General features: G+C 42.0%; 1 protein-coding gene across 4 annotated transcripts; it reads right to left on the bottom strand.

The window, feature by feature from the left end:
- Positions 1-24,028, bottom strand: OTULINL (OTU deubiquitinase with linear linkage specificity like). Of its 4 annotated transcripts, none has more exons than XM_071553706.1 (8): positions 23,802-24,028; positions 8,880-9,039; positions 8,759-8,790; positions 8,563-8,654; positions 7,007-7,156; positions 6,058-6,186; positions 3,339-3,611; positions 1-2,214 (listed from the first exon to the last, which is right to left on the bottom strand). In XM_071553706.1, exons 1-8 carry the CDS (start codon positions 23,896-23,898, stop codon positions 2,035-2,037), a joined length of 1,113 nt encoding a protein of 370 aa, XP_071409807.1. In that variant the 5' UTR covers positions 23,899-24,028; the 3' UTR covers positions 1-2,034. The 4 variants fall into 4 exon arrangements, with proteins under 4 accessions (XP_071409807.1, XP_071409809.1, XP_071409808.1 ...); XM_071553708.1 differs by having other exon boundaries at positions 23,875-24,028; XM_071553707.1 differs by lacking the exon at positions 23,802-24,028 and adding an exon at positions 20,110-20,206.
- Positions 24,029-27,137: the final 3,109 nt, after the last annotated feature.

The raw sequence follows: 27,137 nt of genomic DNA, 5'->3' as shown, positions 1-27,137 counted from the left end.
TGTGTTAGATCTTTATTAACCACCTGCTATTAATATGCTTAAGATCACAAATCGTACATTTTGACAATTCGTCACTTTCATCTGTAATGCTTTTGCGTTCCTATTCATAAATAATACACAACTTATTAAAAAGCTCACTATAAAAATACATACTTTTTTATATGTCTGTGTGCACCAAAACAAGAATAAAATATAGACAAGTTTATTGATAGCTGCAAATGTTACTGTTGATGCAAAATAGACAGCAATATTCTACACTCAAGCATTATAACATTTCCTCATGCAGAACAAAACCAAATCTAAAGTAAGAAAATTACTTCATTCAGTGAAAAAAGTTTCTTTTCATAAATACAGTATTTGCTACGCAGGTTTTGATGAGATGAAATGATTACAGCTATCAAGCCTTCTTAATTAAAAGCTACAAGTTATTGAACAAAATCCAACTCAGAAACACATTAGGAAACAAAACTGCTACAATACAGAACTCAGGTGCTTGTGTTTATAAATATATATACATATACATACCAAAAAAAAAAAAAAAGGCAGTGCAAGGGATAAAATTGCTTTCCTTTCCACAAAGGAACAGAGCACTCTCCACTGACTCCAAGCATTACCATTTAGATACCTCATGAAACTACTTTATCTCCCACAGGCCCCATTCACATTTTTATTACTGGTTTGCAATTTTTCCTGAAGGAATTAAAGAAAAAAAACCTGCCTATGCCCATATCTCTAGGATAAGGAAAGGAGAGGCTTTGTTTCTTAATAAATTCCACTTTCTCCAATACAACTGTATGCCTATGGCATTGTAAGCTTTCCACAAATATTTTGTGAGATCTACGATTTCTTCAAGTTAAGGTCCCTTATTTTGAAATACTCAAAACATAATTGATTCTTTTAGGAAACAGAACTGAGCAAAATATTCCATGTGGTAAGGCAAATCTAGTTTCATTGTCCTGGAGAGAATTCTTCAAACATGAAGGTCTAAATTAAAGACAGAAATCTCATCCAAGGAGATTGATACATATTCCAAGGATGAAACATGTGCAACACTGCTGAATTCACATAATGCATAGAAAATGAATATTTGTTGAAAATGCAGTGTTTGTGAATGTATTCCATGCACAGCGTTTCAGATGAATTGCAAAGGAAATCTTGGCAGGTAATGCTGAAATCAGCCCTTAAAGGATTTACAAGTTGACAAAACCCACACAGCTACTGGGTCTAGCTCTGCTTTATGTAACCTATTAATGCTGCCCTTTTTAGCTTTGAGAAAGCTATGTATTTTCCTCACTTATAAAGCAGAGCTTCCATTCATCTGGTGTGGTATTCTTGTGTGTTGGTCATTTTTCCCCCTGTGTAACAGTTCGTCATCTTCAGGCATCACTGCTGGGTGCAGACAGCTTTACTTCCCATGTCTGAAGTAAGTACAGCCTGCAGCTGCTTGCTCTGCCCATCCCTGGAGAGAGGCATTCCAGCAACGAGGGAAGCCAAGTGAGACTGGAAGTAGCTGTGCAGAGGCCCAGTTTACATCCTCCCATCCCAGGCAGCCCCAAGTCAATGCAAGTTAAATAGCTCAGAGTATAAACTGTGTGACCCAGGAGGTGTTTCCTCTGTGCTTCATCCTTCCTTTAACTAGAGACAGACAGGCATTTAGGGAAAGGCAGTCATTGCTTTAGGACTCGACTCTAATCCATCCATAGATGTCTGAGTAAATCCTCAAGCTAGCAATGGAAAACCCAGCATTACCTTCTCCTTCTTTGTCAGGCAGTCCAATTATTTTTGATCTGACAGCCATCAAATGTGACTTTTTTTTTCCCAGACAGTATAGCAATATATTTTACATTTTTTATGGCTGACTGATGGTGAACTGAGCTGCAACAGGAAAGTAAAATGTTTACACAATAAACCCATAAATCACTTTGTAATAATTAACAAGCAATCTCAAGATTTTACTGCTGCTGATTAAAAACCTAATTCACTGGAACTGGTCACTTACTATATTTTACAAAGAAAAGAGAAGTCACTGGTCCTTCACGTTCTGAGCAGGGGGATGTGGTAGTAGTGGTCATCCTCAGTCAGGAGAGAAATCTCATTCCATTCCCTTCGGTATTCAGCTGGATAGCTTACTTGAAATTCCTCAGTATTAAACCTATGCAGTCTGTAAACTCTTATCTTTACTTCAAGCACATATCCAAGAAGAAATAGTTCAACCTAAAAATGAAAGAAGTATGTAAGACATTTATTTCTAGACTTAGAAAACTAAACTGAAGATAATCTAAGTTAAGGCAAGTGACTTAGCTTCAAAACAGTAGACAAGGAATAAAAGGAGCCCCTTTGCAAATGGAGTAGGAAAATTAAGTTTGAAGGCATTCTCAACAGTCTTTCCACTGCTCTTTTGCATACACAGGATATTCTGGTTAATGCTTGGCACTTTGGAAATATCTCTCCTCCACCTGATAGGATACATAACCTCTCCCAAAGCCAGCTCACACAGCTTAGGGAAAGGACTAGCTGTTATCAAAAGATTGATACACCTTGAAAAATGGAAAGCTTGTCACCTTGTAATCACTTGCTACATAAGGAAATTGTAACAGCAAAAGGAAAAAATTTCCTTGTACTTCACATACATGAAACTGATAAACCGGGGTCTTCATTGATACTTCTTGCAAAGGATTGCTTAAACTGGAAAAATGCTTTGGGAAAGGTTAATTTCCTTGGGCATAGCCAGACAAAGCAGAACTCCTCCAGTAGTAATCAAACTGCTCCTAAAGGTGGTGGCATCATGTAACAGTTGACTTGATAACTGAAATCGACTATAAAAAGCCAATTTCATGCATTGGAAAATATTTGCAGAGTGGTAGTGTGGAGCTTAGATGTCAGTAATTAAGTTCTCACTAAATATAAAATAAGAAGGAAAAACTTTAACACATAAAGATGAACAGTAGAGTTTTTATTATTGTAATTGTAACAGACATTAGATCTCCTGGGAACCAAAGAGTGGGGAAAAAACAGTGGGATACTAGAGGGTTTGGCATAGTGGAATAGATAGGAATAGCAAAACAACAGGTCAAAACTGCATAATCTAAAATTAATTTATATATCCAAGGTTCTAAACTGTGTCTTACTGATAGCCTGCAGCATTCATTTTTGGCCCAGCAAGAAAACTGTCTGCTCTTACTATGTCTTTTTCCTGGAAGATAAAGAGCTCTCCTCAGTCTACTTCCCTGCATCCCAAAGAAGAAAATGGGCCAGCTGTTACAAATGATGTATGATATAATCACCTAATCACAACTAAAGAATAAGTTTTGTGATTTATTTTTCATTTACATTCTTACCTGGCCTAGGCAAATGGAGTCACCTATGGAGTTCAGATGATTCATCATGAAACTCAGAGGGTCAGATGAAGAATCACGAGCAAAAAGAAGGCTAAAAAGGTTGTGTACAGGTTTTTCCCTGTTCTTTATCTGCTCATAGGCTTCAACAACGTCATAGAGCATGATGAATTTTATGGCCTCATATAATTTGTGTTCCTTGCTTTCATCAGAAAAGAGTGTATTACACATGTTTCCTCTTTCTTCATGATCTTTAGTAGCACTTATTTCAGCCCACTGGAAAGCACAGAGAAGAATATTAATAAAATTATTAAGAAATATATTTAACTTTAAAGATTGGAAAACAGGAAGAGGTGCCTGTTCTAAGCATAATGCACTTATTAACCAACACAGCCCAGGCACGACAGCTTTTGCAGGCACCAGCCCACAAGATGACCAAGGCCAGTTGTGTGAGGTTCAACAAAGCCAAGTGCTGGGTCCTGCACGTGGGTCATAACAACTGCAGGCAATGCTGCAGGCTTGGGAAAGAGAGGCTGGAAAGTTGCTCAGTGGAAAAAGACCTGAGGGTGCTGGCTGGCAGCCAGCTGAACATGAGCCAGCAGTGTGCCCAGGTAGCCAGTAAGACCAGTAGCATCCTGGCCTGTATCAGAAATAGTGTGACCACCAAGCCCTGGGCAGTGATCCCCCTCTGTATTTGGCACTGGTGAGGTCACAGCTCAAATCTTGTGTTCAGTTCTGGGTCCCTCCCTACAAGATGGACATTGAGGTGCTGGAGCGTGTCCACAGAAGGGCAGCAGAGCTGAAGAAGGGCCTGGAGCTCAAGGAGGAGTGACTGAGGGAGCTGTGGGTGTTTAGCCTGGAGAAAAGAAGGCTGAGGGGAAACCTCATCACTCTCTACAACTACCTGAAAGGAGGCTGTAGCCAAATGGGGGTCGGTCTCTACTCCCAGCTAATGTGATAGAACAAGAGCAAAAGGCCTCAAGTTGTGCCAGGGGAGATTTACATTGGATATTTTGAAAAAAAATCTTCACCAAAAGGGTTGCAAAGCATTGGAACAGGCTACATGGGGAATTGGTAGTCAGCATTCCTGGAGGTATTTAAAAGATGTGTAAATATGGTACTTGGGGACATGGTTTAGTGCTGGATTAATGGTTGGATTTGATTATCTTAAAGGTCTTTTCCAACATAAATGCTTCTATGATTCTATGAAAATGGAGTTGGGAAAGTCAGCAGAGAACAGTGCTAGTGAAAATAGGCAAAAATCCATCTCACTAGCCAAGCTCCATCTTTACAGAAACAAAATTAAGTTGGGAGCTAGACTTCATGCCCAGCAACAGCACAAAGCACCACAATGCTGCTCTGAAACAAATTGTTAATTGTAGATTTATAAATTCTGTTGACTTGAAACTTTTTTCCTCAAAAAAAATCAGGTTTAAATGCTTTGTGCACAAATATCAAATTAAAAGAACTGCAAAAAATCAAAAATAAAAGCCAAACAAACCAACAGTGGCAAATGCAAGGCATGACCAGAACAAAACAATAACTGTGTACAAGAACCACCAGGCACATCTCAAGAAGACAGGCAGCTGTCACTTTGGACAGCAAGGGTGCAGTAAAGGGACAAAGACCAGATCTCTATTTTAAAGCCCTCTTTTTCTTACTAGTGCTTTGTTTCTAGAGTTAAGTCTATTTGGGGTTTGCTATCCGTGGTAACAGCACTTAAAACTACAGAGTTGAGGCTTATATACACAGGGTCACATAAAAGGAACTATCTCCTGTGTGTACCAGTACAATAAGATGTTGCAACTGTTACAGGACAACCCAGAACCATAGTGTATTGCAGAATTTAAAATCACAGTTTAAAGTTTGATATGCTGGATAAGAGTTGCTTTCCAAGAAGCATTTCAACCCAACTGGCCAAAACTCTGGAGTCCAGCATATACTATTATCCTCTTGATAGCTGTGACCCAGGAGAATACACAAAGCAACTGCCTGCCAGGAGGAAGACTGGGAGGAGAGCTGGTGGTGTGGTAGGGACAGATGGTAGCAAAGCAAACAGGAACAGATCAGAGCTCACACCACTGCAGACATGCAGGAACCCCAGAAGAGCTCAAGGAAAGTTAAAGGTCTTGAAAGGCTAACTCTTTATCTCTGCTTCAGAAGGCCTTGAGGCTACTAAATCTCCCCAAATTTTAAATACACGTAAGAGTTATACTTCCAGGCTGGGAATCATGGCAATCTGGCAATGCTGAGCAGAGGGGGCAGTGAGGCTGACAGGTCTTTGTAATCAAGTGCTTAAGCTTACAGAGAGAAATTATAGTAAAACTGGATACATAAAACATTTCATGGAGATGGAAGCAAGGGAAATACAGTAGTTTGGGAAGAAAATGCACCGTTTGTTTGCTCCTTCCCATCTGGGGAGGGAATCCAGAAGCATCTCATACAGCATGTTTATTTTAATCAAAATGATGAAATACTGCACTTGATGGCAAAGGTAACAGTAACAGCTGTGGGAGGGTGGCCTCCCTAACTTGCAGGGAGGATCCCCAAAAGCTGGATTCCCCTGCAGGAACAGGTGATGGCCTTCCCAGCAGCTCAGCAGTCTCAATCTGGGACAGAGGCTGACTGCCACAGAAATATGTAACCAGAAGCAGTTCCCTAACTCTGTCTCAACCCATTTCTCAGGGCTTTTATTCCTCCCAATCATTTCCTAAATACTCACATTTGTCTTCAATGCCTCCATACATTTGCGCAATTTCCCAAAGGTGTTGGGACCTGTGTATCTTTCTGGCCCAAAACTGTATTGCTGAATCCAGTTACAACCTTGAGAATACAAAAGCTTTTCAGGAAGCTGGGATAAAACAAAAGGCAATAAAAGAGGCTTTTTAGGAAGCTGGGATAAAAGGCAAAAGGCGTAAAAAGAAGCAGAATGTAAAGTTATATAAACTTGTCTATGTACAAGTCACGATGTAGTTCTATGATCTGGTTGTACAGTTCAAATAACAAAAAAAATGGGCCTCACGACTCAAATACTTTGAAGGAGTGTCCATGTGACTGCTAAGTCCTTAACAAACTTAAAAACAGGGACAGCCAAAAAAAGGTGAAAATATGCTCTCAGCAAAATATGTAACCCATACTCTGGCAAAGCTGGGTACTTCCAAATTCAGTGAGGTATTTAGGATTACAGACAGCTTCCAAGCTGCAGACACATCTCTATAGCTACAGATCACACCTCCTTGCTGCTATCTTCTGCCAGAGCTCCTCAAGCCCAGGGCAGGATTCCTGCTACTCCAGCCACACAGCATTTCCCAAGTGAGCCCCTGGACTTCGCATGGATGTGGATGACAAGGATTCCTATTGTGTTGAGTGATATCTAGCAGGGTGGCAGTAAAAGTTATCCATCCACTTTTTCTTTCCTGGTTTGTTTGTTTTCTGGGTTTTTTGTTTGTTTGTTTGTTTGTTTGTATCATTTAAACCCATGTTCAGATTGATATGTTCAGATCAGGGACAGTTTTTCAATTAAGTGTAGTTCAATGCATTTGAAAAACTCTTTAAATTCTGATAATGATTCTCTACTTCAACAGGCAACACATCAGTTTTCACAATGGACAAAACTTCCTTCTGCTGTGCAAGTATAGCTGAATCATGTTCATTTAGGACATGAATTTTACCTTCAATATATCTCTCTCCTTCATCCATGAAGGAAAAGGAATGCCTTGGCTGAATATCTGAAAAAGCACCGCTCTTACTACACTATAGTTGTCTCTCCTGACTTGTCTCAGGTATTTGATATGACAGCTCCAAAATAATTCTTCATATGCCTAGAAAAAGATAAAAAAAATTAGCAATAAAAATATTTAAATCTTGGAAGAAACTCCTGATGTTTGGAGTGCAATTCCAAACTACTCATAAGAGGGAGCTAGGGGAATGAGAGAGTATATGTTTTAAGTTTTATATACAAAAAAGTGTTACAACACTGGTGTTTTTGCAAACACCCTAAATTGGCACTTTGCCTTAAGAGTGATTCTGCACTCTTTCCACACCCAGGGACTTGTTTGAATCTCTGCACTGTTGCTGGTGTAAACATTAACATGGTCAAACAAACTACAACACATCAGAAAGATTTCTGTACCCTAAAAGCTTTAAACTCAACTAATTCACAACTTGCACTGACACATGAGATGCAGCAGCAAAAAGACAGAAACAGGTATCTGGAGAAAACTCCTTTTGGCAAAAACCATCTCCTTACATTGACCCGAATCCATTGTGCAGTGGTGACCTCAGGCTGAGCAGATCTGGAAGCTCAGTGCTGAAGCAGACAGCCCTTGTTCCAGCTACACACTCCCTGGACTTCCTCTGCATTATCTCTGGCTCCTATCTGAACCCTTCTTGAGACAATGTGGAGCAATTAACTGGCAGAAATTAGGAAGACTCTACAGTGCCACAGGCTGCTCCATCACTCTGACAGTTTGCTTCCTGAAGGGGGCAGCAGGATGGTCTCAATCTCTGGTCTGCTCCATATACAGGAGTCTCCTTTCCAGGTCTGATCATCTAGAAGGTTCATAGATTTTCTGAAAGGCTTTTTGCCCAATATGTGCTTGCAAATTTATTATAAGTTTTGCTATCTTTTGTTACTTGTTCCTCCAAATAGTTTGGCCTTTTGTGTTGATCTGTGAACTTTTGGCCCCCATCCAGCACACGGGCCCCATGCCTGCTGGACAGCACCCAAGCTGGCACAGGTCACACACAAGCTTCTGCCCTGCCTGCCCCCAGCTGCAGCTGATGGCACTGGATAGCAGGGAAGGCTGCCAAGCCCTGGCTGCTGTCACATGGACCTTGGGAGATTGGAAGAGAAATGGTGCTTCATACCTCCCTGGAATGAGAATTTTTACCTCAAATCAAAGGCTGGCCAAGTGACAGCACCTATGATCAAATTATTTGGGCTTTAGCACTAGGGATGATTTTTCTTAAGGTTGCTGTGTGTTGCTGGTTCTAGAGGTGGGAATTCAGGGAATATGCAAGACTAACACCTGATTTACATTTTGGCCTGTACTTCTGCAGCCTTTATTTAGACCCATGTTCATGCTTCCCCTTTTTGCTTTTCACCTGACCAGCCAGTGTAGCAGGCTCTGGTAGCTACTGCACCTGGTTGCACTGGGAGTGCTATTCCTTTTCCAATGGCCAGTTCTCTCCCGTCCTCATGCAGAGATTAAAATTTAATTCTTACCTCTCTCATGTGTTTGGCCTGCTTTGTTTCTCCTTTCCATTCTCTTGCACTATAACCAAGTAGATCAACTTCTGTCAGCACACTGAGATTCCCTAAATTGAGATTGATTCACAGATTAGTTGCCTTCTGCTGTTCTGCATCGAAAGGGGAGTTGCAGGGGGGATTAATGAATGTGGTATAACAACAAAAAGATTACTTATGAGTTTTCTCTGAAGGTAGTTGCTCCACCTGAAATACAAATGATAAAACAGGTGTCAGTGTGGAGGTGTTAGAGGTCAGTATTTACTGAAATAAGTAACAGCGTAATAAAAACCTACCGTTTCAGTAGCTGTGCTAAAAAGCTGTATAGTCTTCTACAAAACCAAAAAACAGCAGCAAGGAAAGACATGCTTAGCGTTAGTTGTACTTTCACTTTTTGCCACATGAGACACAAGGATTCCTTGGTTGCTGTTGTCCAGGACCATACCTCATGTCTTCCTAAAATACAGATAAAAAGAGAGAGGAAAAAATCTTGTACTATTTTGAAATACTTGTTTCAATTTTTTTTCTTACAAAGAGAAATATCATCCAAATATGATACCCCTCCAAATGAAACACAAAACATGACATGTAAAAGATAACCATATTTTACTTAATAATATGCTTCATATAGTTGGTTTTTCAAGTTTCTGGGGTTTTGGGTGCACATGGTTCACATTTCCAAGCTTTCCTCCACACAGTGAAAACTATTTATATAGCTACAATGTAGTCACAGGAAGACTGGTATCAAAGCAACTGCTCAATAACAATTTTTTTTTAACTTCAGAATGACTTGTACTGTCATTACTTTGTCTCTAAGTCATGGATTTAAAGACCAGGAGTTCCTAGGACTTATAGTCAACAAATGGGCCATATAAGGCAGTATTAGCCGACTATGCACCATATGACTGCCTGAGGAATTAAAGGAATGTTCCTGCCTCAATTTGAGTTAAGTTTAGGGTCAATTTCAAAGTGTGGAGAAAGCTCCTCCCTGAGGATTTGGTAGAAATCACAGGAGATCATCACAAAGGGGGTGCGCTGTCACTGTTCTTCAGAGACATAAACGAAGACACAATCTTGTCATGCCCTTGGCATTACAGACAGGATTAGGAAGGGTTATTTATCATTGTCTGTTATTGGTAAGAAGACCTACGACTGAGACAGGGCCTGAGGACTGAATAGTTGACAAAGCCAGTATCTGCTCCCTAAGTGAGAAATTTGTCCTCTGGATGAAATTTGAGTATAGGGAATTCCCAAAGTTTATGATCCTGAGCAGCTCTGTTATTAAATTATTTATTGATTTAGTATAAAACTCTGTGAGAGCTCAACTTTTTATAAAGGCATCCCCAGAGAAGGCTGTAAAGATCCTTCTACTGAGAGTCCACAGAGGGAATTACTCATTCAGCATAGTTTTATGTCAGCTGACCTTCTGCCCCTCCTGGCTTTAACAGTAAATTCAAGAGGGGCTTAAGTTTTCCACGGAAGTTGAGCTCACTATCCAGTCAAGGAGTTATACACGAATCCCAACCCTGGCAACGAGATAAACAGTGACGCACACATTTTTACAAGCACTGTTGCATATACACAGAGCCCTGCTGATGCTTGGCTTTTCCAAATATTCGGTTGTTTGGAGAAATTTTATTACAGGATGCTGCTAGCAAGTCATCTGGTGGCAAGACCCAGACCTCATCTCTCCCCTGAACAAAAGGCAGGTTAAGAGCTGTAAGTGAAAAGGTGTTAATAAACTTTAAAGAGATAATTGGAGGTGGGATTGGGCTGCTAGTTTCCATTTACACAAAAACTGTATGCTGTGAACATACAAGGCCTTCTCTTAGCTTTTACTCATAGGCTGCACCAACACAGGTGTACACAGCATGACCAGGAGTTTTCCCTGCACGCACTGAGTAGTAAAAAGCAGGAAATGCATTCATGCACAGCCAAGAAAATCAAAAACCTGAAGGCCCAGGAAAGATTTATATCTGATGCCAAGTAACAGACAGCCAAATATTGGCTGTAAGGTTTGGAAATGGAAAACCTCATGGAAACACTGGGACACTCCTCTACTTAGAGCTCATACACACATATACACACACTCACACTTCCTGCTGAGGGACACTAGTAGGTACATTCTCAACAAGCACACAAATTTCTACCTAGAGAACAACAGCTGAGAATCAGTAATAGATGACAGTCCCAGAAGAACCAAGACATCACAATTTTTTCTCTCTCTCCTTTAGGATAAAGGCATTGGTATTGAAAAAACCTCAGTGGACTGTGAATAACTGAACCTTCTGCCAACTAGAATGGAACCTGCAGCTTACAAACATTCAGTCCATGGATCAGTGAGTAGCCTGGATTTTCACTGTTGTATGCAAAACAATGACAACTGAAATTAAAGTTGTTAACACCAATTTAAAACATACAGTATCAAAAAGAAGATGCTGCAGACTTTCCTTTTGTTACTTAAAATGACTGTATGGTTTACTCACACTTTTGATTTTGAACAGACTGGGTCTATGAACAGCAAGAGCTGGTCCATCTGTTAAAATTATGTACTTTGCTTTATGGAGTACCAAGAAATACATGGGAATGCAAAATTTCTTCCTTTACCCCTTTTGCAGGCAGAACGATGAGAGATCTGCATCAGCTTTTAAACTGAAACAAGCAATTTTTAAAAAGCTTTTGATGGTAATAATCCTGAAAAAAACTCCAAAACTACTGGAGTTCAACAAGCTCCCTTTTCTGTGCATATGGTTAACAGATGCATAAGCCACTGCCCCTCAAGGGGTGCTGGGAAGCTCTGGCTTACTGATTCCCATCCAAAACACAAAGCCATGACAGAGAATATAAGATAATCAAATATTGTTCGCCTATTTTTATTTAATATGGGGGATTTATAAATAACTGTTTCCCTGATAGAAAGCCTAATGGGAGATGGGAAAACCTGCAAACAAGTGGTTTTGAGTATTTTTGCTACACTTGTATATACCCTGGACTTCATAAACTTTCCCTCCTGTCATGGGAAAGCTGCTGTTCAAACAGCACTTTGTGATTCAGTTCCTACTTTTGGTGCTTATGTCACACTTAGAAATGTAATTACATTTTTTATTCAAGTAAATGACATTTCAAAGTGGCAGTTGGATCGCAAAGTGTTGCTTGTAAAAATACACCAGGAACATAAATTAAAGAAGGCGGCAGTTTAAAATAGATCTTTCCACCCACCCCCAACCTCCTCCAAAATTCTTCAGAAAGCAAAGAGCAATTAAATTAATGACACACTGGTGGAGGGAGTAAAATAAACTCAAAGATTTTTAAACCAAATCCATTCCCTGTGACATGGACACAATTCATCCTGTTTCTCAGAAGGCACTGACAACCAGTTGATTCTGCAACCAGGTGCTGGGCTCACATTGGTTTTGAAGACTGACCATGAGCATGACCATGAGGACAGGCTGGCCTGACTCTTCTCCCATGCAGAAATTTGGATGAACAGAGGTGAACAGTGCTGGAGAAGAGGTGATAGCAGTGTTTATCTTACAATGCAAGTAGTACATCATGTTTTCTTTTCATGCCACATCAGCTTCCTGCTAGGGCCAAACCTTAAGCTTTTACCACCCACAAAGTCAGCAACAGAGACACGCAGTAGAACAAAATCAACAAAAAAAGGGCAGAAAAAAAGATAAGTAAGAGACTCTGCAACATCTGCTTCTTTCTCAAGTAACTCAAGAAGAATCTCTAAAAAACTTCCTTCACATTTGACTCCCTCACAACTTTTTTGGAGGCTGCCTCACTAAAAATGCATAATTCATGAAATGCAAAATATAAAAGATCAGCTTGGGAACTAGCAGACAGCACTGTATGCATTACTGAAGCACAATCCAATATTCCAGCATGTCTGATGGCACATTCACTCATACTTTTTTCCTCCATCCCTGGAACAAGGGAAAGATAACAGAGCATCATCCCAGATTAAAACCTGACAGAGGGATTTCTCTTCAGGACATTCCTCTTCACTGTCTTTTTGGTACTTAAAGCAGGACATAGTATTTGTAACCATCACATTATGTTCCTAGTTCCCAAAAACCAGATATCCCCTTATTCAAAGAGGGAGACAGAATGTGGGATCCCTCTGTTCTAAGCCTTCTGCTGCCCACCTGTACCCCTCCTCCTCCCTCTTCTGTTGGATCCAGAGCTAGGAAGAGAGATGTCTCAACTGAGAGATGCAAGGCTTGACATGGAGGCTCAAGTCTGCCTGTGTTCACTGTGTGCCTGCAAAGTTCTCTTCACAGTTTTCTATTGCTTTTTTTCCAGATTATATACTATCAGTACCAAGGTATGTTCTAGAATGGGCTAAGCCACCCTTTTTAGGGAAAATGAGCAACCTTACCCTTATAGAGCAGGCACTAGCATGATGCACATGTGTGCACATGCACCTCAACTGAATGAACCAACAGGGAGATGCAGAAAAAAAGCTATGAATGAAGCAAATTCTATACCTACAAAAGATTACATCCCGTAACAGCTTAGAAGAGAGAAATATGCCATTCTGAGTGCCACCAAGAGACTACAAATTCCTTGATTTCCCAGTGTATTATCAGTGCCACACCAAATAGAATTAAAAAATACTTAAATCAAACACATACCAAGCTATGTGGGAAGCACTGCTTAATTCAATAACTATTTCATTACAAAACTTGCCTTTACAGTGCAAGGCAATGTCAGCTTGTTAAGCAAACCTTCACCTGTTCTAACAAACAGCTAGAGATGAGGATCTCTCCTTGGTATAATAAGGAAAAGAGAATAATTTACAGATAAAGATGGCAATCATCAGTGACTTATCAAAAGTTCAACCATGTCTGCTGATCATATCTCAACTTCTACTCCAAAAAATAACAAAACAGAATCCCAGCCCCAAACCATAACTAGAATCACTTAATTACCTAGAAAATTGAACAGTTTTGGTATTACTGAGACCCATCACTTGCAAGAAAGGTTTTATTTACACAGCTGTCCTGCGTAGGTGTCCCAAGTGCTCTCTCAGCTCCCTAAGTCTTCTTTCAGAAAAAATAGAGCATAGAGGCTGTCAGCCTTCTTCAGACCCCTAACCATCAACAGGACCCGAACTGCTGGTGTTAACATACTTACCCAGTTGTGGCACTCACTTATTCCTACTGTGAAGCAACAGCCATACTGTGTTCTTACCTAGTGTGTGATTATCTAAAATATACCCTACTAAAGTTACATTTACAAAACTGATTTCAGCTGTTTAATCAAGATATTAATGCATGGCCTAGCCTGCACATTGCATTTTCCTCTCCACAATGCCTACAAGAACAAAAGGAAAGTTCAGCCCTTACTTTCCTGTATAATTCAGCTTTCTTTCTTTCAAGGTGCTTCATCCTCTTTCTGTATGGAGATCTCTTCAGTTTCTAGTTTAATTATTTCTCCACTAGTAAAGAAACTAAATTCTTAAAGGAGTAAACTTCAGTGACTACAAAGAAGCTTTCTATCATTTCTTCCTCTTTCGCACACTTTGCCTCTGCAGAAACTGGACTGGCCCAAAGGTTGGAAGTGGGAAAACCAGTACTTGTGCATATTAGCAGTGGAGAGTCCGCAGCATGCTAGCTTAAACTCACAAAATACCACAGCAATCTGATTCTTTCTCCAGTGCAGAAAATGAAAGTATGAGCTGAATACAATTTGTACAGCTCCTCCAAAAAGAAAACAGGTTGTCTTAGTACAAAAGGCAGTGCAGAATGAGAGCTGGATCAGTAACCATTAAAGTGGTTCTCAGCCACACTTTCATTTAAGTAAGATGAAACAAGAGAGAAGCCTTTCAAGAATTTACAGTCCAGAATATTGGATCAGAAATACATGAAAAGGAGCCTCTGAAATCTCTGCCACTGCTTTTTCTTAATGTGGAAAAAAAATGGTTCTCATTCAGAATTGCTATTTAATGCTTGTTGACTCAAACAGAACTTACGTAAATGCACTAAATCTATTATTTGAAGGAAGCCCACTCTAATGATTCTTACTATGCTTGCTGCAGAGTTGCATGTTGAGTCATCCTTAATGCTGCTCATGTTTGCTTCTAGTTTATGTATTCACAAACACAATTCTCAAAATGCTTTTATTTTTTTTTTGTACTGAATCCAGACTGGCAGAGCACAGGAAATATTTTCCTCCTGAACACCTTTTTACATTTAAATCTAGCTGACAGGTATAAATACATCTTGGGGTTTTTGTGTTGATATATCTAGATAATTGAAGCTCGGTTATGGGAGAAAAAAAAGTTGAAGTCTTGCTTAGCAACAGCAATTATTTTCCTACTCCTTTTTTAAAATCTTGTTGCTAGACAGCACAAGGCTTGTACCTACCACCCCACCCTCCAAGAATGCATACTCATTAGGTGCTCAGGATGCAGGTGATCCCAGAAGCAGCACCCCTCCTGGTCTCTCCAGGCAGAGGTCTAGTGGTGGCTGCTCCCTCCCTAGTGTTTACCACCATGAGAAGTGCCCCTGGCCATGTCTGGATGCAGGCCTGATCCCCAGGTAATGCAGGCACCAGGGTCATTGTTATCCCAAAAGAGCAGGACTTGAGTCTGACACCTGTCACCCCAAAGGAAGGGACTGGTTGGCTCTGTGACTCCAGCACAAACCATGGCAGTGGCCACCATGTTGGCACTGGAGGAGGGATGCAATTGGCAGAATAGAGGAGTCTCCAGCTGCACACGCGGAGGGGAGAAAGACATCTAGATTGAGGAAGAGGGAATGGCAAAAGACATCCAACAGAAAGATCTCGATGCAAGCGGCGTAGAGAAAACAAGCTGCTTACTGGCCTCCAAGGGGCAGTGATACTGGGGATACAACACCCGCTAGACAGCCTGGGGTCACCAGTCAGCTCATTCTTAAACTGCAGTTTGACACCTTGAGGTATCCTTCGTTGAAGTGCTGTAGCCCAGTGAGAAAGCACAAGAAATGCCAGTCCACTCTACAAGCACTAAAAACTTGATAAAAAGTTATCCCAAGTTGATAAAAGTTATCCCAAGTGACAGCCAGGCAGAGAGTAACTCAAGACAAATAAAAAAATTAACTCTTCTGAGGATAACCGTCTAAGCAAAAGGCCAACCACCTCTCTCCAACTGCATTCATGTCGCTCATCATTTCCCTCTCCATAGTGGGTCTGACTGCTGCACCCAGCACAGATTTTATGTCTGTCTTGAGCATGGCCCTCCCCAAAAGGGTACCTGTGTGCAGGTCATGCTGTGTATTTCTCACATTGATTAATAATCACACATAATTTATGTTTAGTAATCGCAAAGCCTCTTCCTTCTTAGTAGGTATGTGCAGAGGTTATTCCAGCAGTGTTGTATGTTTGCTTGGGAGGTTTACTTGTGTCTTGCCCTCCTTCCAAGACAGACTAGAAGCAGAAAACAAGGCCACAGAAAGCAAAATATTGAAGGATGGCTCACCACTGAGTGTTCAAGGCCCAGTTGGATGGGACTTTGAGCAACCTGGTCTGGTGGAAGGTGTCTCTGTACATGGCAGGAGCACTGGAACAGATGATCTGTAAGGTCCTTTCCAACCCAAACCATTCCATGATTTCCCTGGTGGCAGCTGACCTGAGGACAGTGACAAGCACCTTCTCTTGATGCTTCTTTGCTGCACAGATGCAAGGGCAGACCTGATGACAGCCAAAGCCTCATGCATATCACATCATATCAAGGCACTAGTTTGATGCTAAGGTGCACATTTCCCACTTTCATAGCATCATTTACCCAATATGACTCCTCTGTCCTGAAAACATAAATGCTAAACACTCAAAATATGTTGAAAACCTCAGCAACACATTAGGGATAAGGAATCTGAGACAGAGTCTTGTTGAAAACCACATATAGAACTAATGAAAGGACTACAGACTGAGCATATACAGCCACATCACCCTGTATTTTTAACCCTCCATCTTCACACAATATGGCTCAAATAAGACAACACAAGTCTCCTACTCAGTCTACAGCCTTCTCCTCAGAGAAATGTTTGTTGAAAGAAAAGCCTGGGCAGCACAAGTTGCCTTGCTTGCCATATCCCTCTGCACAGGTACATAGTGTCAGTGGCATCTGTCCCCACTGGTGACGTGGGGACAGGAGTTAGGGACACACCTCCTGTCTTTGTCAGGAGCTTCCGGCATCTCCCTATAGGCTACAGCAAAATCCCAGGATTGGAATCTGGATCTTGAGGATGCCAAAAATGTATCACTCCTCAGCATTGAAAAAATGGGAAGAAGGTACAAGCACAGAGCAAGGCTGAAAAGAAACTAAGAGCTGCTTACTTAAAAAATTCTCAGAAAATTAATGAAGAAGCCTGCAGAAGTTTTGAAGCGCTTTACAACATTTGCCTTCACTGGAGCCCTTCCAAGGAGTGAAAAGTAGTACCCTTATTTCTTGTCTTCACTTTTGCTGTGGCACAACTTTTACATGCTTTTGTTATCAGGCAACAGATAGCCCAACCATGAGTTACATTGTTCATGGGGAAAAAAAACTTTCCGTCAAGTCAAATTTTGCAGCAGACAAACTAAACTCTCTCTAGAACCTCAGAACTGGTACAAGACCCCTAACAACAAATTCCGCTCCTAAGACTGTCACTGACTGTTTTTATGTTGCAGTGGCTGAAATACACAAGTACTGACTGTTTTCTATCATGAAATGCTGGCATTTTCACTAATGAATAGCTATTTTTCTATCTTTCTGGAAGGTACATTACTGTGTCTGACCCACAGCACTGCAGGAACTGGTGTTCCCTATGCTGGTAATCCCAGCAACTGTGAACATGGGCAAAGCGCCCTGTTGCTGCGACACACCAGCACCATGCCAGCTGTACACCCCAGGAGTGCAGAAAGATGTTGTGTGTTCACTATGCCTTCCCAAATTCCCTCAGAGCAGAAAACAGATCTGGAAATGATTTGGGGTCAGATGTCAGACAGCAACTCAGATTAGCGTTTACTTTAAAGAGTACTACAAAGTCTTTTAGAAATCAGATTGCCTGAATAAAAGTGCCATTAGAATATGACCTATGTGGTCCAATGGTATTTAAAAAAAATAATTTTCCAGCCTAAAACAAGAGAAAATTAAGAAGATCCTTAAGGTAAACTTTATGACATTCTAATCACACCCAATTTTAGATATGCAAGTCTAATTAATGCAGTGTAATTATATAACCTTTTGACTCCTCAGCAATGGTTATTCCCTGAGTTTTCAAAACAACTAAATTATAATCATACTCATCTGGCCTAGGACAGTCAGGCACCATGACTCCAACAGCTCAGGTGTGCAGGGCAAGGAGTTGCAGGAGAGGTATTTCTGAAAACTCAAACTCATTTGCCTAGGTAATCATACAAGGTCAACCATTTTCAGACACTAAGGTCAAGAAAAACTGCATACATTGAAAACCCCCTTAATGTTTGATGTCTTATCCTTGGTAGATAGGATGTGAGGATAGGATGTAGATAGCTGTGTCTAATAAACAGGGTGGACAGAAAGTCTTAACGCTGAAAGGGAAATCAATACCACTAGGCACTCAACATGTTCCAAACAGTTTAAAAAAAAAAAAAAGAAAGAAAGAAAAAAAACTTGTATTCAAAAATGGCAAAAAAATCCTAGCACTACAAAAATTAAATATTTTTTTCAGAATTCCAAAATCAAATACAGGTACTTAGCCATAAAAGCACTTAGATTTAAATGCTGACTAGCATTTTCATACTGCTTTTGCCCTTCCAAATGAATTCTAACACCCTTCAGCTGGCAATGTTTTATACAGGTATGCAAAATGGCATCTTTTCCTCTTACTGTATGGAGATCTCTTCAGTTTCTAACTTAATTATTTCTCCACTAGTAAAGAAACTAAATTCTTAAAGGAGCAAACTTCAGTGACTACAAAGAAGCTTTCTGAGTCTGTCATTTCTTCCTCTTTCGCACACTTTGCCTCTGCAGAAACTGGACTGGCCCAAAGGTTGGAAGTGGGAAAACCAGTACTTGTGCATATTAGCAGTGGAGAGTCCGCAGCATGCTAGCTTAAACTCACTAAATACCACAGCAATCTGATTCTTTCTCCACTGCAGAAAATGAAAGTATGAGCTGAATACAATTTGTACAGCTCCTCCAAAAATAAAACAGGTTGTCTTAGTACAAAAGGCAGTGCAGAATGAGAGCTGGATCAGTAACCATTAAAGCAGAAATGTGTCACAAAACATAGAGCAGAAAAGCTGGCAGGGCATGGCATCTTCCATCTATAAGACCACTTCCCAGTAACACAGAGAAATCACAGAATAGCAGAATCATTTCTGTTGGAAAAGATCTTTAAGACTGAGTCAAGCTGTTAACCCAGCACTGCCAAGTTGACCACTAAGCCATGTCTCCAAGTGCCACTTCTGTATATCTTTTTAACACCTCCAGGGATGGTGACTCCACCAATTCCCGGTGCAGCCTGTTCCAATTCTGAGCACCCTTTCTGTGAAGAAATATTTCCTAATATCCGATCTGAACATACCCTGGTGTGACTTGAGGCTTTTGTCCTATTGCTGCTACTTGGGAGAAGAGATGGACCCACGCCTGGCTACAATCTGCTTTCAGGTTGCTGTAGAATAAGATCTTCCCCTAGCCCCCTTTTCTTCAGGCTAAACAACCCCAGTTCCCTCAGCTGCTCCTCATGGGACTTGTGCTCATGGTGCCCTTCTCCAGCTCTGATGCCCTTCTCTGTACACGCTTCAGCACCTCAATGTCTTTCTTGTAGTGAGGGGTCCAGAACTGAACACGGGATTCGAGGTGCAGCCTCACCAGCGCTGAGTACAGAGGGACAATCACTGCTCTTGTCCTGCTGGCCAACCATTGCTGATACAGGTGGGGATGCCATTGGCCTTCCTGGCCACCTGGGCACACTGCTGGTTCATGTTCTGCCACTCCTGACACCGAGCGCTCCCTGCAGCTGGCAGCCAGGTCAGGAGAGGCGCGCGCCCATCTTCCCGAGCCCTGAATCACGGCCGCATTTCTGATCCCCTTTTCCCTGAAAGTTCACTTTCTGACGGGAAAACAAGCCAGTCTGCAACACTTAAATTCATATTACACACAGTAAGGGAAAAATAAAACTAAACCCCCCAACCAAACAGTCAAACCTGGGATGCACACTCGAGGGAAATAGGCACGCGTGGTTTTACAAGCAGGGCTATCTCCTCGCAAGTCAGCGCTAATTCCGCAGTCACACACCCGCTCCCAAGGGACACCCACCTCGCACCCCCAGCACTACCCCCGCACACCTGCAGCCGGTCTCCCCCAGGCAGTGCCCGCAGCCCCCGGCCCGAGGCGGTCCCGCCGCCAGGACCTTTGGAGCAGCTTCCCGGCTATCGCCACTTCGGGAAAACGATCCCAAAAAGAGTCAAGTGGAAAATAAAACTGAAAAATAAAGAAACAACAAATAACGCCCAACCCCCACCGCGGCTGCGGGACCCAGCGGGAGCCCCGGCAGCCCCGCCGCGCCTCACCCGCTCCGCCGCTCCCGCCGGCGCCTCCCCCGGGCATCCGACCCCGCTGCCACCCGGCGCGGCACCGCCCGGGGCGGGCATCCCGCGGGGCCGCCCCGCTCCCCGCCCGCCGCCCTGCTCGGGAACCCGCGGGTCCCGAGGGCAGCGTGGTGGTCCCCGACCCCTTTTCGGGGAGGAGGGATAACCCTTGTCACTCGTCTCTCAGCATGTCTTCCCGCTTAGCGACACGAGCAGAGTTCTCCATTTTCCCCGCTGCCCCTGCCGCTCCTCCATCAGTCAGGTACAGTTTGTACTTAGGTGTCACACTACGCTGTGTCACATTTTATAGCCACATAGAATTGTAAAATGGTCTGGATTGAAGGCACCTTAAAGATCATCTAGTTCCAGTCTCCCACTCGCCACGGGCAGGAATACCTTCCAGTAGACAGGGTTGCTGAAAGCCCCATCCAGCCTGGCCTTGAACTCTTTCAGGGATGGGAATGCCTCCAGGGATTCCACTTCCCTTAATGGAGACCAACATCATTATCATCATATATCTGAAATCTAGCCATGAAGTGTAAATGCAACTGAATGACTTCAGAGATGTTGATTGGTTTTGGTTTTCCCCCTTTCATTAAATGTTGATTTCCTCACTAATTCACTCATCAACAGGTTGAAGTGCATTAATCCAAAAAGAAATTCCCCTTTGCCAAGAACCTTGCCTTATAATAGTCTTCTAGTTTTCATTTCTCCCAGCTGTATGTAGAGAACTTGTATAGAATGCTGTACTTTCTTTCTGGTTACACAGTAAACAGTTTTCTTCCATCTCACTAGGGACATTGCAAGAAAAAGAGAGGAATTGTAATGATTCAAACAAAGACTTAAATCTTTGACAGAGTTACAACCAGTTTTCTTCAGTACGGAGCTAAGACAAATTTACAGGGGCTTTTGTTACTGGGTTTATTTGGGTTTTTAAGCCTGAAAGATACTGAAATGGTTAAAGATCAAAAATCAAGAATTTTAATAAAACAGTGAAGAGATTTGTACTGCCTGGCATGAGTATTGGTTTGTTTCTCCCTCCATCTCAGTTAAGGGTAAGAAACAAAATAGGCAAAATCTGCTGAATACCAATGTGCCAAGCACTAACTGAGGTGTGCTCACAGAAAGCCATGAATATATTTAACCCAGTAAAAGAAAAGCTAGACTTAAAAATCAGCTAAAAATAGCAAACATAAATAGATGACATGACAAGCCTAAAGCTGTCAGTTCTGTAGCACTGTGTGCTGCTCCATCAAAAAATCTATTTGGGAAAAAAATTTCCTAAATGCCACCTCCATCCCTCCAGGCAGAGTGAGCTACCTGGTGCTTTCTGTTTGGACACACAGTTTGTGGTTTAGCATAGCTGTGTCTGAGGAGATGCAGCTGAGAGAGGTGCTGTCAGGATATAGCTCACATGGCATCCACCTGCAAAGGCTCCAAGGTCCCTGGGATTTATTTCTGAGGTACATCTTGTCTGTAGTTACTATATACTTCGACTTCCCTTTCCATCTTTTTCCTCACCTTGGCCAGTCCAGTCTTGGTGCTATTGGATGCTTTAACATTCCAGCCAAATCCAGGTTTGCCTCTTTCTGCCTCCTCTTAACCTGTTAAGATCTTCGGATTTAATAAGGGATTTCTTTGTGCAGAGAGGTCTGAAATTAATGTTTGTTTTGCTGCTGACTCATTGGAGACATGAAACGCATTGTACAAACACTACAGATCAACGCCCATATCAGAGTCCTTCCCACTTCATGACTCTCAGTTCTCTTCTCCGTGCATTTATCCAGCACTTCAGTGCAATCTGGAGAATGGCCTATGCCCCTCTATGTGTGGGAATAAGCACTGGCACAATCAATCAATCAGAGATCATTTACTTGAAACTTCTTGGGATAATTTTTTTAACTAACACTTCCATTGTGCCTTTTCTTCCTCCTTAACCTCTCTCTGGACCTCTTCTCTAAGTCACTTATGAAAAACTGTCTGCTACCTTTTTCCATTTGCAGCCTTTGCAACGAGAACGTTCTCTCTCCTCCTTGCAAGTCAGCAAGATGGGAGAGCCTCTACCTGCTGCCCTCCTTGGCCTCAGGTGCAGACACCCCTGTGAGACTGAGCCAGGCAAAACACAGGCCTCCTGCACTCTGTGTTGGGACTGGTCTGGGGGTTCATGTAGCTGAATATGAGTTACAATAATCCTAGAGAGAGCAAGCAAAATCCAGGTCTGAGCCAGGATCAAAGGCAGAAAGGGAAATAGTAGATAACTGGAGGGTAGTTTCTTCTACACACTGCAGAATGGGAAACATGCTGCCACAAGGGTTCGGAAAGCTTCAGGAAGTATCAGCTTCTCCAAAATATCTCAGAGAATAATAGAATCATAGAATGCTGAGGGCTGGAAGGGACCCTAAAAATCACCTGGTCCCAAGGCCTCCTGCCATGGGTAGACATACCTCCCACTAGACCAGGTTGCCCAAGGCCTTATCCAACCTGGCTTTGAACACTACCAGAGTTGGGGCACCCACCACCTTCCTGGGCCACCTGTTCCAATATCTTACTACCATCACAGTAGAGAATTTATTCCTAATATCTAACCTGAATTTCCCCTCTTTCAGTTTGTACCCATTACTCCTTATCCTTTCTCTACATTCCTGACCAAGAGTCCCCCACTGGCTTCCCTATAGGCCCCCTTCAGATACTGGAACGTTTCTGTGAGGTCTCCATGCAACCTTCTCTTCTCCAGGCTGAACAGCCCCAACTTTCTCAGCCTGCCTTTGCAGGGGAAGTCCTCCAGTCATCTTATCACCTTTGTGGCCCTCCTCTGGATGTGTTCCAACAGAACAGTGTAGAGAGCTAGAGAAGGCCATACATAGAGCATGCATTCAACAGGTTTCTGCAGAAATAATGCATTCTCAGCTTTGCCTCCAAGTAGGCAGCAGCTCCATGGGGACAAAGGTAGGGCTTCAGGAAGCTCAGACTGGAAGCAGCCTAAGTTTAATGCTCTTCCTCCAGTCTTTCTGGTCCTGGCATCTTGCACGTTTGTCATACCCAAATAAGGCTGTGTGCTGACGGCAAACTTCTACTGCTTAGGGATATTTATGATATTTTCTTACTTTAGGGGAGCATTATGAACTTTTCCACAACACGAACCTGCGGGTTTTTCTGCAGGTCATGGCATTTCCAAGCTGCAGCCATGACTATGACAACCTTCCTCTGCTTGTATCCGCATGAGACTGCACAGCAATTACAGCAGAAGCTTATACTGAAAGCCATGATAAGCAATTGTAAAAACATTTCAACCCTCAAATCAGCAGCCGAAACAACTGCTGTGTTCTTGCTCCCATATGCAGGTGAGAAGCAGGATTATAACCCTAGTCAAAAGCATGGAAACTGTTCAAAAAGAGTGCTGAGACAAAGACAACTGCATTCAACCTAGTAAAAGTAGGAAACCTTAGTACGGAGCTGGTGAGAGCTTCCTCTTTCTGTTTTTCAAGTCCATTTTTAACAGTCAAGAATGATTTCCTTGTTTTTTGTTATTCATTATTACTACTAAAGTCTGGTAGCTCAACACATAGGTGAAAGTAGTACCCATGCAGCTGGTGATCAGCAGCACAGGATTTTTCTCTAGCTGATCACCAGCTTGTTGATATGCCAAAATTTAGAGCACAGCTGTATGAACTTACCCACACTTCTCTTTGAGTGGTTCGTTCTGCTTCGCTTTTCTTGCTCAGTGAACTGGTCTCTGTTCTTACTTACTTTTCTGTCATGTCGTCTCTGCATCTCCTCTCCAGAGTATCCCCCCAGCTGGATTTCTCTTCCCTGACTTGTTTTGCTGGGGTTAGAAAATGGGTCTCTACAGACTCGGCCCGTCTTCACAGATCAACAAGCTGTGAAAAGATCTGACTTCCTGTTTCATTTCCGTTCAAGTTTTCTAAGTCACACAGGCTGTCTGTGCTTCTCCATATCCAAGCCACAGGAAAAAAAAAATGAGCATAACTCAGCTATTTCTAAAGGTCACATTGCTACCTCCCTCCACATCTCCCAAGTTGCTTGCGGGATGGAGATCGTAGGGCGGTTTTTAAACTGTGATGTACCACCCATACGAGGTCTGTGTCTTAGTGCTAGTCCACAGAGAGTCACAGCCTCTTGTTTTCAACTCCAATGTCATATTCAATTGCTAAGCTTTCAACATTACTTATGCAATCAATGTGCTTTCTGTAGGAACATTACGACAGTGAAGAGCAAACAGGTGATCCACACAAACATCCCTTCCCTATTAAGGTCTGGACCGGGCTATGTAAAAGAAAAGCTTACACAGATATGGTTAAATCACTTCATAGATGCAGAATTTTAATAGGAATAAGCAAAGGGTCCTTCGAGAGATTCTCTTCTTTTTCCTCCTCATTGTTTTAAGTTAAATGAGACAAGGGGTTTCTCTACAGTATAAGACTACTAATTGCTTCTTAATTATGCTATTGGATGATGCATCCCAATACCAAGTTCATTAATCTCCCACTTTGAAAATACCCACAAGTTCTTGTTTCAGAGGCAGAAGCAGCCATTTGCCCTGCCAGATTCCTCTTCAGTTGACTGTTGCTCAGAAAATGGTTTTAAGAAACCAGTACAATTACTGACTCATATTTTCCCTTTCACTAGAATGTCATTTTCCCTCTCTACATCTTTTATTACAGAATATTTTTTAAAATTAGTTTTAAAATGCTATTTTTTCCATTATCACCCTTTGATCAGAAGCATGTTAAAAAAAGAAATGGAAAGGTGGAATTGGGAAGATAACTGGTACCTATACTACATTATTCTTTCTGTTTGTTGGCACCTCAGGAGCTGAAGGTGAAATCTGCTCTCCCTGCTCCAATCCAAGTCTTGGGCCCCATGACTGCAAGCCTGCAGACATTTCTTATTTCACCATTTATTGTGGAGGAAGGAGGAGAGGAATAGTAAAGAATTTTCTGTCTTTGAGTGTTCACTTGCTGCCCTCTGAATGCTCATGCTATTCATGCTCCATGCCAGTGAGCATCCAAAGGCAGCAAGTGAACACTTAAAAACGTGTTTACATGTGTATATACACATATCTATACACACACACATTCACCCATTTATATTTGTATAGGCATATTCTTTTTGTCTCTTTGTGCTTATTTTCTATTCATGGAACAAGCTAGTTCTGAAAGGGGAAAACCTGTGGGCTGGCTACAGGACGAGTGCCTCTCCAAGGGGAAATCTGGAAAGAGAATTGGTAGCACAGAAGAAAGAAACACAGCACATGCCCTCTTCTGCCTTCCTTACTTGGCACTAGTTTTGGTATTTTTTTTTGTTTTGGTGTTTTTTGGTCATTTTTTAATAAAGCCAAAAAGCAAGTTGTTTAGTTTAAATTATGCAGTAAAAAATAACTTTCTTTTCTGCATTCAATTTCCTTTAATCACCTTAAATTCTTCTATTGTACTACTTATTAGGTTTTTTTGTCTGGCAGGTCAGTTTGCCCTGGCCAGAAACAGTTCTGGAGGTTTTGCACTGCCTACTCTTCCTCTTTTCTTGCAGTTTCCACAGTCTTTAACCCATATACCATATTTCCCAGCCAAGCATAGCTGGTTCACCTGGATAACTCTGCAATATCTCTTTAGGTTTTATCCAAGCAGGAAAAGCCCTGCTGTGCTGAGCCATGAGTATTTGTCCGAGATCTCCATTTCTTCCACAATCCAGTGAACATCCTTAGGGCATGGTGAAAATGCTGGCAGCTCTGAACACTCTGTGTGGCAGGGATCTAGGAACTTGGAGGAGTTTTGGAAAGTGATGCTGTCTTTGCTCCAACAAGATTAGGTAGCAGACAAAAAAGGTTCCAAAAGGGAGAAGAGGGCAAACCAGAGCCTTTGACACCTCTTCTTTGCAGGAAAGCTTCAGCTGAGCTTTGGAACGAGACTAAGTTAAAAAAATACAGGATAAATTCTCCACATACACCATGGTGGTTTTTTGTTTGTTTGTTTGTTTTTTCAATTAGAAACAGTTAAGAGGTCATGCAAGCTCATGGGGAGAAGAAAAAGACAAACCTAGAATGGAGATGATGAGTTTAGTATGCTGGAGGCAGTGGCCACGTGGGCTGACAGAGTCCACAAACTAAGGATAGCTGTGTTTCACTAAGTAGTTAGCTTTTGCATGCCTGCCTATTTACACTTTTATCACGTTCATGAGCTGACAAGGAAATTTCCTTTGTCCACCCCCACACTTCTGTGGTGGGTGTTATCAGACAGCCTCTCCTACCAATGGTGTTCCCTTCTGGTTCTGAGAGATGTAGCAAATGAGGTCTGCACAGTTGGATATGCTTGTTTCCCTGCTCACTAGTGACAGGAGAGCTCTTGGTCCTCAGTGGGAGCTGGGAAACCCAAACATGACGTGTCATAACATCACCCAGTTCTCTGAAGGCTGTGAGAATAAAATGGCCAAAGTTTGTCCTGGAGTTTGCAAGCAGTTTCACCTCCATTACTGAACTCTAAGGCCAAGTTCTTACTTTCTTCATGCTCTCCCCCTTTCTGTCAGCAGACTAAGGTTGCAGAGACAAATGTCCCCATCCCCCAAGTGTATGCCGTCACTTTTGTTCTGCTGTAACAAGTTTTCCTGCCATCTCTTCTATTACCTGGAAGAAAAATCACCCTTTTAGGAACAATTATCCTTTCTTACCTCTGACAACTTTCTGGTGCAGCTGGATAGGTGGGGAAAGGAGAGGTGCTATGCTATGCAAGGTGCTCAACAGGTATCTTTTTCCTTGAGAAGACTGATAAAGGGAACAGAATCAATGCAATCTACTTTTCTGAATTTTGGAAGCACGACTTGTATTGTTAGTGCAGATCTCCCAGCCTGGGCTGGGACAAAGGAGATCAACTTCCTTGGGAAGAGGAATCCCTGTTACAAAATCTGTGATGAGCCTTGCTTTTTGACAATCCTTTTAAATCAGATACTTCATGCTTGAAATAAGAGTCCATATTATGTCTTCTTTTTCTTTAGAAATC

This window comes from Pithys albifrons, chromosome 4 (assembly GCF_047495875.1).
Source record: "Pithys albifrons albifrons isolate INPA30051 chromosome 4, PitAlb_v1, whole genome shotgun sequence".
In the NCBI taxonomy this organism is placed as follows: Eukaryota; Metazoa; Chordata; class Aves; order Passeriformes; family Thamnophilidae; genus Pithys; species Pithys albifrons.
Note: the sequence above shows the minus strand (reverse complement) of the source record. Positions and strands in the feature narration are given on the sequence as shown.

Coding starts and splice junctions, on each gene's coding strand:
- OTULINL (XM_071553706.1), bottom strand. CDS start 23,898: ATGCAGAGACGACATGACAGAAAAGTAAGTAAGAACAGAGACCAGTTC. Junction 3,612..6,057: donor TGGAGGCATTGAAGACAAAT/GTGAGTATTTAG, acceptor TGTGCTTTCCAG/TGGGCTGAAATAAGTGCTAC. Junction 2,215..3,338: donor ACTCCATTTGCCTAGGCCAG/GTAAGAATGTAA, acceptor TTTCATTTTTAG/GTTGAACTATTTCTTCTTGG.